This window comes from Octopus bimaculoides, chromosome 4, assembly GCF_001194135.2.
Source record: "Octopus bimaculoides isolate UCB-OBI-ISO-001 chromosome 4, ASM119413v2, whole genome shotgun sequence".
NCBI lineage: Eukaryota > Metazoa > Mollusca > Cephalopoda > Octopoda > Octopodidae > Octopus > Octopus bimaculoides.
Window position 1 is genome coordinate 59,573,307 of NC_068984.1, and position 11,679 is coordinate 59,584,985.

Here is an 11,679-nt window from a genome sequence, read left to right on the forward strand (position 1 = left end):
GCTATTTAAGCAACCAGTAAAACATACATATTTCAGTTTGGAAACAGCCACTTGAAGCTTGAAACTTGTATCAGAGTAACTCACTGTAAACATTATTTTTAAGATTAAAATAAAATTATCCCTCCAAAAAAGCCATCTCTACTCATTTTTTCAAATATATATATATGCTGGTGCCACATAAAAAGCACCCAGCCCACTCTGTAAGGTGGTTGATGTTAGGAAAGACATCCAGCTGTAAAATCCTGCCAAAAGAGACAGTGAAGCCCAGTGCAGTCTTCTGCCTAGCCAGCTCCTATCAAATTGCTCAACCTATGCCAGCATTGAAAACAGATCTTAAATAATGATGATGATGATGATGATGATGATAAATGCATGCCTGGCTGGCTATGCAGTTAAGAAGTTCATTTTGCAACCATGTGGTTTTGGGTTCAGTCCCACTATGTGTCACCTTGTGTAAGTGTCTTCTATTATAGCCCTGGACTAAGCAGTGCCTTGTGGGTAAATTTGGTAAATGGAAACTGTGTGGAAACCTGTTGTATAAATATATATATATATATATATATATATATGTGCGTGTGTGTGTGTTTGTCTCTGTGTTTGCCCCTATCCCCTGGCTTGACAATAAGTGTTGGTGTATTTACATCCCTATAACTTAGCAGTTTGGTAAAAGAGACAATAAAATAATTACCAGACTTTAAAGAAAGTAAGTACTGGGGTCAATCTATTCTAAAACCCTTCAAGGCAGTGCTCCAGCATGGCCACAGTCCAGTGACTGAAACAAGTAAAGGATAAAGGTAAAAGATTGATATAAACAAGTATAATTTGCAGTATTTGGCTACGTCTTTTTATACTCAGTTTGACTGTTGTTGAAATAAGGCACCAATTAAAATACTGGGGTTGACATACTCTTGAAAGTGGAAGTTGCCTTAGCATGGTCACAATCCCAAGACTGAAAGAATTAAAATTAATTACACTGTCTCTTTTTCTCTCTGAATGAAAGCACATGGCTTAGTGCTTAGGGTATTTGTCTCATGTTCATATGGTCATGAGTTTGATTCTCAGTGGTGCATTGTGTCCTTGAGCAAGACACCTTATTTCACATTACTCCAGTCCCCTCAAGCTGGCAAAAATGTGCATCTGTAATTCAAAGGCCTAGCCCTGTCACATTGTGTGTGTCATGCTGAATCTCCTTGAGATCTACGTTAAGGGTACACGTATCTGTGGGAGTGTTTCTGTTGATTGTATCAATTGGAACCCTTGTCGTTATCGATGCAGTTCTCTCAAAATGTTCTCTTTTGTATCAGTTTTGTCTCTTGTGTGTTAATAAGATTAGTTATAAAAACATGTGGGCCAATTCTACCATATATATGACACATTTAGAAAATTACATTGCGATCTATAGAGAAAATGCTATTTTCTTATCAGCAACTTAGCAGTTGAGCTGAGCAGTAAATTGGCATCACTTGAACCAGTGCTTTGGCTGCTTGTTGACCTTTTATAGGAAGATGTAAGTTTGAACCTTTAATCTGTTATTTTGGTGCAGACATAATTGTGCAGTTAAGTTCACTTCACAATCATGTGGTTCTGGGTTCAATTCTGTTGTGTAACATGTTGAGATAATTGTCCAAGGTGCTCTGTAGTGGCATTGAAACCAGAATCATGGTTGTCAGGTGATCTTCTCAACTACATAGCCATATCTATACTTAATTTCTCAAGCACATGGCCATGTGCTGACACTCAACTTTTTAACAACGCATCCTGTCTTGATATTTTGCAGGAAGGTCATACTTTCAATGGTGTTTCAAACATCTTTTAAGATTTACAGTGTTTTCATTGTGTGTGCTATGCTTTTATATCATAGCTCCAATTTAACCCAAGTCTTATGGGTGAAATTGGGGAGGTAGAATGTACCTATTATTGAGTAGTAGAGTTAGTCTATTGCTTGGTCTAACATCACTAATTTGCCTCTTGGCTTCATTTAGCAGAGTCCTCTCTGTTGCAAATATTCAACCAGGTCTCTGATCTAAGGATTACAGGATTTTCTTACTATACTACTTTCTACAATTGTAATTTGAGTTGTTTCTTTCTCCTTTTCTCACCACCAGTCTTGGAAACCCTGCTAAAAAAAGGGGAGGGGCAGGAGGTCATGGATTGCCCTTTTCTGGGCGAGTCACACAAAAAAAAAAGGACACATTTAGACATAATCCCATTTCTTTATCAGTAACTTAACAGTTGAAATAAACAGTCAAGTGCTATCATTTGAATCATTGATTTGTTTGGTTGTTGACTATTTATAGAAAGAATTAAACTTGATGTGGCTTTTGCTCTTTTTATTGATGTTATGTTTGTCTTTCAGATTTGGAGAATGCCATCCTGAATTCTATATCGGATCATTAGATGATGCTATTAAGGATTCCTTGATGTTAAAAGCCAAAGAGGTGAGATGCTTTAGATTCTTATTTTGAGGTACTCAGAGAAACTTAATTAATGAAAACTAAATTTCTGTTGTGTATTTGTGTATGTGTTTGTATTGCTGCTTTTGTATTTTGTTTGAGCAATATAATTATAGTACTAAATGTGAAAACGCTAATAAATATATTCTAGACTATCAGATGACTGGTTACTGTAAGAAATTCCCTACATTCTGCTAACAATTACTTTGATGAGAAACTCAAAACTGATGACTCAGTAGGATTTTAAAAAGTTCTCAAATCAGTGTTATGCATACAGTGATGTGACAAATCAGTCGAGTTACTAATCAGTCAGCTTTGACGTGGTTTCATCCTCTATATGAATTATTTAATTTCAATCGAGGCTCATGACTGGATGTGTTTTTAGTGTTAGTTGGAAAGGAGAACAGTAGTGCCCATTACTTTTACTAGGTCTCCTGAGCTTGGCACTAGGGAGAGGGAACAGAAAAATCACAACTCAAAGATTGTAGCAATGAGAAACATCATATAAACATCTCAGTTATTCTGAAATCAATAAGTACAAAAAATATACAAAGACCTCTCAAAACTATATTAGACATCCTTCATTATATTGTTTTGTCTGTGTGGACACTGCTCATTAGTACAGTGCTGAAATGGGTTAAATCATTAGAATTTGCACAAGACTGGTACCTGTACATGCTGGTGCCATGTAAAAAGTACCCAGCCCACTCTGTAAAGTTGTTATTAGGAAGGGCATTCAACTGTAGAAACCATGCCGTTACAGACAATGAAGCTTGGTGTAGTTCTTGCCAGCTCCTGTTAAACCATCCAACCCATGCCAGCATTGCAGAATGGACATTAAGTGATAATGATGATGTCTACTAGATATCAGCTTTTAAAAACATCAAATGATATTTTGTTTCTAGAAGTAAATCTAGAAGTAAATACAAAAGAAGTTGTGTATTAACTTTTGAGATGTTTGTGTATAGATGGTTGATAAAAAAACATCAGCATGGCTGCAGTCCATTGACTGAAACCAGTAAAGGAATTTCTATCTTATTTTTATCAATTCTATAATAAATAACATCACGTATAGATTTTAACCCTTTAGCTTTCAGATTTCCCTGTCGCATGTAATGCTTATTTATTCACATTAAGTGGTGAGAAAGGATCTTCGAACACTGGGCCTCAGTGAGGAAATGACAATGGACCAAGAGAAGTGGCGATTTGCTGTACTTGATAAGACCTGTCAAGCTAAGTAAAATCAGTCTTCCACACATGCAGGCTTGTGCTTCCAGGTGCTGGTGCCACTTAAAAGGCACCTGTGCCAGTGCTGTGTAAACACATCCGTGACAGTAACATGTAAAAAGCACCCGTCACACTCTGTGAAGTGGTTGGCATTTGGAAGGGCATCCAGCTAGAGAAACCATGCTACAACGGACAGTTGGAGCTGGCAAGCAGGAATCTGTCCAAACTCTGTCAAACCATCCAACCTGTGCCAGCATGGAGACCAGACATTAAACAATGATCATGATGTTTTGAATTAATTATGGCTTATATTGTAGCTTCAAGATTTTGATGAGATGATTTGTTTGTTTTTAGAATGACATAAGTAGGATAAGTGAGAGGCCAAATCTGACTGATCTAAACATAAAACAGATACAATATTAGGGTCAGTTTAAATGCTAAAGGGTTAATTTAAAAAAATTGTTTTTCTCTTCACCAGATGTTTTTCTTACTGTCATCTTTTGATTTCTCTTCCAGAGGAAACCACTGGCTGTGTATTTACATGATGACAAGAGTATCCTCACAAATGTTTTCTGTTCAAAGGTTTTATGCTCTCTAGAGGTTGTTAGTTATCTCACTGAAAATTTTTTTGTCTGGGCATGGGATATGACAAATGACAAGAATAAAAAACGGTAATTTGTTTTTGTTTTTTTTACATTTCGTTTATTTTTAGTTGTATTCTTTTTTTAAATTCTAATTCATAATTTAATATCTATTTAGGCCTGTATGTTATTACTAAATCAAAAAGCTTCTTCAGTTTCATTTTTGTGAGCTGATTTATTTAAGAAGAATATTTAGTGTTGGTATAATGATAAAAACATTTGGCCTGTTCCATCTACTGTAGTTGGCAAAAAAAGGGCATTTATCCATAAATGGATCTTCTCTTCAAAATTTTCAACAAAAATACCCTTGTCAGAATTTAGAGACCACTGTGTTACTTATCCTGCCAATCTATTACTTTAATAATAATTATTATTATTATTGTGGTAGTCAGCTGACAGAAATGTTAGCATGCTGGGCAAAAGCTTAATGGTATTTCATCTGTCACTGTGTTCTGAGTTCAAATTCTGCCAAGGTCGACTCTGTCTTTCACCTTTTTGGGATCGATAGATTAAGTACCAGTGAAACATTGGGGTCAATGTAATTGACTAGTCCCTTCCCCTAAAATTTCAGGCCTTGTGCCTTTAGTAAAAAGGATTACTATTATTACATCAAGCTGGCAGAATCATTAGCTTACTTGACAAAATACTTTATAGCATTTATCTAGCTTAACATTCTAAATTCAGATTCTGCCAAGATCGATTTTGCTTTGCATCCTTTCAGGATCAAGAAAATAAGTACCAATTGCACACTGAGTTGATGTAATCGCCTAAAATTTTAGGCTTTATGTCTATAGTAGAAAGGATTATCATGTCTTTTAAGTTCTGAGAGGTTTTTGGGAGCTGATGCTCAACTTGGCTGGAAGAGATAAATGTTTCTTTGATAGGATGGTGATTTAGCGAAAGTATCATTAGCAGATGATCTAATACTGTTTTTTCAACAACTAAGTAAACCGAGGAAATGCAGAATTGAAGAGATCTGTTCCAAAATACAATGGAATGATTGCAGCAGATTCCTGAGTATTTAGTCTTAATACCATTTCCACTTCTTAATGATTTGTCTTTTTAAATGTTTATGCAGATTGCTCAGTAATGCGACCAAACATTTTGGCAGTGTTGCTGCAATGCAAATTAAGAATTATATACCAAACCAACTACCTTTATTATTGATCATCAGTCGTGCCAGGTCAACTAATGAAGTTTCAACTGTGATACAAGGTCAGTTAAGTGAAACTACTCTTGATTTGTGTCCTATGTTGGAAAGAACCTGTTTAAACATTGTTCTTAAATGTGAAATAGCTTGATAACAAAAAAAAAAACAATACTTTTGTAGTGAGTAAAGCTGGGTGGCAAAGAAGCTTGACAGAGATGTGTGTGAGAGAGAGTTTGGAGGGATATATTATCCAGGCAAATACCGTATTGGCTCTCAGTTAAGTTCCATTCAACAGCTAACCACTTTGACCAGTATTTAATGTCTGTGACTACTATTTGCTACTAGTCACTCTGTGAATGCTTCTGATGGTTAATTCCATGTACATTTGATTGGATAGTAAAAATTTTTGTAGTATATATTATTATTAATAATTAAGAGTATGGAAACTTGTTCATCCACAAAATTTATTTTATAGTTTTATACAGCATATTATAATGATCTACAAGCAGTTTTCACTGCATGGACTATTCATGGTTGCAGGTGCAATCTTGCATTATTATTGGTGCAACTTCATTATAGTTCATCCATTTGGTCATCCTTCAAGTGAACTAGATGTATATAGTTAGTAGTTAATAAATCGTATGGTATACACCTGATTGTTTGCCAGTAAAGCATATGTAATCAATGAGAAAGATTGATGCTAGATGGGTCAAAACGATTGTAGTGATCAATAAAGATTCTCATATATTCCATCTCATTCATTGATTTTGTATACATAGATGTGGCTGTGTGGTAAGAAGCTTGCTTCCCAACCACAGTATTCTGGGTTCAGTCCCACTGTATGGCACCTTGGGCAAATGTCTTCTACTATAGCCTTGGGCTGACCAAAGCCTTGTGAGTAGATTTGGTAGGCGAAAACTGAAAGAAGCCTGTTGTGTGTGTGTGTGTGTGTGTATATGTATATATTGGATAATAACACGAATGGTTTACACCTGGTAGCTTTTACTGGTAAAGCACAGTCACTTTCACAGTGATTGTTACCTATGTGGCAAACAAAAGCTGGAAGATGGAATATACAAGAATTTATTAATCACGACAATTGTTTTGACACCTCTAGCATCGATCCCTCATGAGTGGGACATTTAACAACTGCTTCAGGAGCATCCGGCGGTGCAGATGTCTCTCATCAGGTGATAAATAGATAAACTCGTTAAAATAACAGTTCCACAATGTAACTTCTCATTTTTTAGAAAGAAAAACAGCCAGAAGGAGGAAATATCTTCATTTATATAGATCAAAAATAAAATCACAAATGGGTTAAAAAAAAAAGAGAAATGAACATGCAATACAGCGAGAAAAGTATTAAAAATAACCATTAACAAATATGGATGTATAAACGCCCTCAGGCAAGTTGCTTGGCGTAAGTACACTTGCTCTTACAAGCATTCGTGAAAATGTGAGCATACGAACACATGAGGTTTGGTGCACTTATGATCACAAAGCAAGTTAATTATCTACTTGGTGTTTGTAAGAATGGGGAGGTTAAAAGTAAACTTAAGTCATCCATATCTTAAATTAAATTATGCTAACATTTACTCAAAATTCATTCTCACTGCATTGTGCGAAAGTACATTTATATGCATGTAGGCATCCTGTTAGTCCACAGAATAGACAGGGATTCCTTGGAGCAGAGATGGCATCTCCTGGAAATTATATTGTATGGTTTCATGTGCCTTACTATAGACCAAGTTATGCTGTACTTCATTTTATCCTCCTTCAGTTGCCATACAAAGTCAGCCAACGATGTTGAACGTCTCTTATTGATTGTCTTAAAGCTGGTGACATGGTTACAATAACGATTTTGAAATGAATCAGCTGTCTCTCCAATGGAAACATATGGCCCTCTCCTTGTGTGCATGGTACATTTATATACAAGATTTATACACATAGAGATTCAGCAAAGGACATTTTGATTTATCTCTGCATGAGCATTTATCATATTTATTTGTATATAAGGCTAACTGAAAATTGGGTTGAACCAGAGGACATCCTGATTCCTATACCTGTTGTTAGGCTTATTTGATCTAGTACAGGATTGGAACAAGCATTTGGATTATGTCGTGTGTATCTATGGGTTTTTGTTGGTAGTTCATTGACATGACCAATTCTTCCTGGCCTATATTCTCCGAGTTCTCAAACTGTGACATTGTGTTGGTAACAATTGGAGGAATTACCAGTGTTGTGTATGCCTGCTTCTTGTATATATTGAATTTTTTTTATGGTACCCAGCCCTAGCTAGAGCAGTATTATAATAAGTTGCATGTGATTCAAAAAATTTATTACAAGCAGATAATCTAGAAATTCTTGTCGAAAATGTCTAAAGAAATTTTTCCTATGCCTTTCTAACTGTACTTTGTTACTTCTGTCCAGAAAAAATAAGGCATCATCCCTATATAGACCACCCCCCGTTACTTCTGTAAAGGAAGATGGAATTAATTAAAGGATATATATTCCAACTAAGTCAATGACCTGAGCAGAATCGTACAAGCCCATTGCTATATCAAATGCGTTCTCCCTATCTACTCTACTCCACAATCTACCATCATAATCTACTAGAGTGGCTCGTGCAGCAAGTATAATATCCATTTTGTGTTGGGACAAATCAGAATTTTTCATGCTATAAATCAGGGCTTGATTAGGAACTATCAGGTTAATAGTTGCGTAATAGCTCTCTATATCTAGTTGCAAGAATTTACTATTCTTACTAATTTCTAGAAGCTTAAACCATCCAACCACCTCTTGGGTATCGGACCAGAGGGCTAATCTAATTTTAGACTTAAGATCGGGTATTACCCTATCAATGATTTTTTTAATAACAATGCCTATATTGGATTTAGGACAAATCAATCTGAGGAGTCGATAAGAAACTTGAGTTTATGGTCTTTAAGCATAATCCAGGGTTTTCAAGGGACATAGGGCTCGGTTCTATCATCTATAGCTAAATCTCTAACAATTCATAGCCCTGACATAAATTTGACATGGGCAATTCTTTCTTGTCTTGGGATTCACGAAAAATTGCACAGATGTGTAAAATGATCCGGTGGTGATGCTGAGCTTTGTAATTTTTTCGTATACTATTGTGTTTATGAATGAGAAAGGAAGGTGTGATGTCATACTTGGTAGTGGGATGATGAAAATTGTATACTGAAAAAAATAAATCAAACAGCGTTTCAACTCTGTGAATATATGTGTGTGTATGTAAATGAAGGTGGTGTGTGAAGGTGTTTGTGTGTGTGTGTGTGTGCGTGCGCAATGGAAGTGGGATGGTTCATCTTTGTTTGCCTAGTATTTCGGTTTATTTTTTGATTTGGTTGCATCTTGAGTCTTTTTTTTCTTTTTATTGGTCAGTTATTTTTAGCGTTTTGACAGAAAAAGTCATTCTAAAATTGTTTTTTAATGTAAGCGTGCCCAAACAAGTCGAATGCGTACACAGAGCAGGTTTTACAGCCACATCATCCAAACCGACCGGGTGAAACCAGGCTTAGCTGCTAGTGGACTTATATAGCTCAATATCAACAATGTAAATGTTACTTGCTTTGTCTGCTGGTACAAGTATCCCCAGAGCTTTCTTGAAGTCGACAAGTAATTTTCTGATTTTATGCTGATGTATATTACACCTTCTAGGGTACTTCCTGAACTTCACATTCTTAACCATACTATATAATTCTTCTTCAAATCTGGTTAGGTGTTGGTCAGTCAGTGGGTTCCTTCTAGATTTGAATACTTTTCTTAGTAGGTCGCCATGTTCATGTTTGTTTTTCATTTGCCATATATATATGTGTGTGTATGTCTTTGTGTCTGTTTGTCAACATGGCTTGACAACTGATGTTGGTGTGTTTATATCCCCATAACTCAGCAGTTTGGCAAAAGAGACTGGTAGAATAAGTAATATTCTTACAAAGTATGTCATGGGGTCAATTTCTTTGACTAAAACTGCCTTTAAGGCGGTGCTCCAGCATGGTCACAGTCAAATGACTGAAACAACTAAAAGAATATATATATAGTTAGTGTGGAGGCGCAATGGCCCAGTGGTTAGGGCAGTGGACTCGCGGTCATAGGATCGCGGTTTCGATTCCCAGACCGAGCGTTGTGAGTGTTTATTGAGCGAAAACACCTAAAGCTCCACGAGGCTCCGGCAGGGGATGGTGACGAACCCTGCTGTACTCTTCCACCACAACTTTCTCTCACTCTTACTTCCTGTTTCTGTTGTGCCTGTAATTCAAAGGGTCAGCCTTGTCACACTGAATATCCCCGAGAACTATGTTAAGGGTACACGTGTCTGTGGAGTGCTCGGCCACTTGCACGTTAATTTCACGAGAAGGCTGTTCTGTTGATCGGATCAACTGGAACCCTCGACGTCGTAAGCGATGGAGTGCCAACAATAGTCAGAGTATATTGAATACAGTCTGCTTAGGGAGGGTGCAATGAAAGTTTTTCCTGTTGGGAAAACAATTTAACCTTTTGGCATTTAAACCATCCATATCTAGTCCAAATATTCTACCTTGTTTTATGTTCAAACTGGCCAGATCTTGCCTCTCGCACATACCCGACAATGTCATTTTAAAAATACATGATCACATCATCAAAATTTCAAAGCTATGAGACAATACATGATCAATTCACAACAATGTGAATAAATAAACATTACATTTGAGTAATCAATGCTAAAGGTTTACATGGGCTTGGAGATGGCTGAAGGTGTAAATCATTGTTCTGTTCGTTTTGCCTTAGTTTTACTATTTATATATCACACTGAGTTATAACCAAATTTTTTGTAATGATTTTTTTTTCCAATGTTCAAATATTATTGATTGTTTTCTTTTACGTTGTGAGTTACTTGGTGGTCCCACTAGTGCTAGCGCCCTACAAAAAAGAGTACTTTGTACACTCTGTAAAGTGATTGGCATTAGGAAGGGCATCCAGCCATAGAAGCCATGCTAAAGTAGACACTGGAGATTAACACAACCCTTAGGCTGGTCAGATCTTGTCGACCCATCTAACTTATACCAACATTGAACATAGATGTTAAATGATGATGATGAAAAGGAGGAGGATTGACACACAAGGATACACTCATTAACCATTCCATTCAATCCCAACATAATTAATACTTAATTTATTAATTCCTGCCTTACTTTTTCAAGTGTCTGCAGTTAACTTTGGAAGGTCCTCCATTTTATGTTGTATGTCTCTGCCAATAATATCAATACTATGTAGTGGTGTTCATCCTTTAATAGGGTGTGGAACTCTCTAAAATATAACACCTGATGTGGCCAGGTGTTCAGCATGGTAACAGTGGCCAGCAAAGTCCTTACCCTGCAATGTAATTGAGACCAGGATCACCTGACTGGCCTCCATGCCGGTAGCACTTAAAAAGCACTATCTAAACATGATCGATGCCAGGCCCGCTTGACTAGCTCCTGTGCCAGTGGCATGTAAAAAGTACCCACTACACTCTTAGAGTGATTGGCATTAGGAAGGGCTGTAGAAACATTGCCAGATCAGACTGGAGACTGGTGTGGCTGCTGGCTCTCCAGACTTCAGTCAAACCATCCAACCCATGCCAGCATGGAAAACGGACGTTAAACGATGATGATGATATTTAATATATTCTTTGATGTTTTTTTAACCCTTTTGTAATTATATTCCTCAAGAAATATCCTACCTATTTGTTTCAGTTTGAAGATAACAATCTAGGGATTTAATTAAATAACTTTTATATTGTTAAACTGATACTTGAGAAATAACTTAACAAAAGGTTCTTCGATAAGATTATGATGAAAGATTTTAAATTTTTAAATTAGATATCTATATATATAAAAATGAGAATGTCTGTCTGTCTGTCTGTCTGTCTGTCTGCCTGTCTGTCTGTGTGTGTGAATCCCTAAAACTCGAGAACTACGCAACCAATTTCATTCAAATTTTACACATGCCTTACTTAGGGTTCCAGTTGTGTTTTAGTCAAAAGAAATTATTAACTTCTTGCAGAGTTCGAGCACACGGCAACATAATATCTCCTCCACTATTTAAGTATTACGTGTCAAAAGTGAAACAAAAACACTCATGTCAAATACTTTCACTTTAAAAATGAAACTATTCCACTAACTGAAACAATCACATTTCGATACTGTAGTGACAGATACTTTCA

At 36.4% G+C, this 11,679-nt stretch overlaps 1 protein-coding gene across 1 annotated transcript in view; it reads left to right on the forward strand.

The window, feature by feature from the left end:
* LOC106883438 (FAS-associated factor 1) overlaps positions 1 to 11,679 on the forward strand; it is a 61,216-nt gene that overhangs the window by 37,940 nt on the left and 11,597 nt on the right. The window contains exons 9-11 of the mRNA XM_052967123.1: positions 2,357 to 2,438; positions 4,197 to 4,351; positions 5,400 to 5,536. Of these exons, the coding sequence (XP_052823083.1) occupies positions 2,357 to 2,438; positions 4,197 to 4,351; positions 5,400 to 5,536 (374 nt within the window). The remainder of the gene's footprint in view (positions 1 to 2,356; positions 2,439 to 4,196; positions 4,352 to 5,399; positions 5,537 to 11,679) is intronic.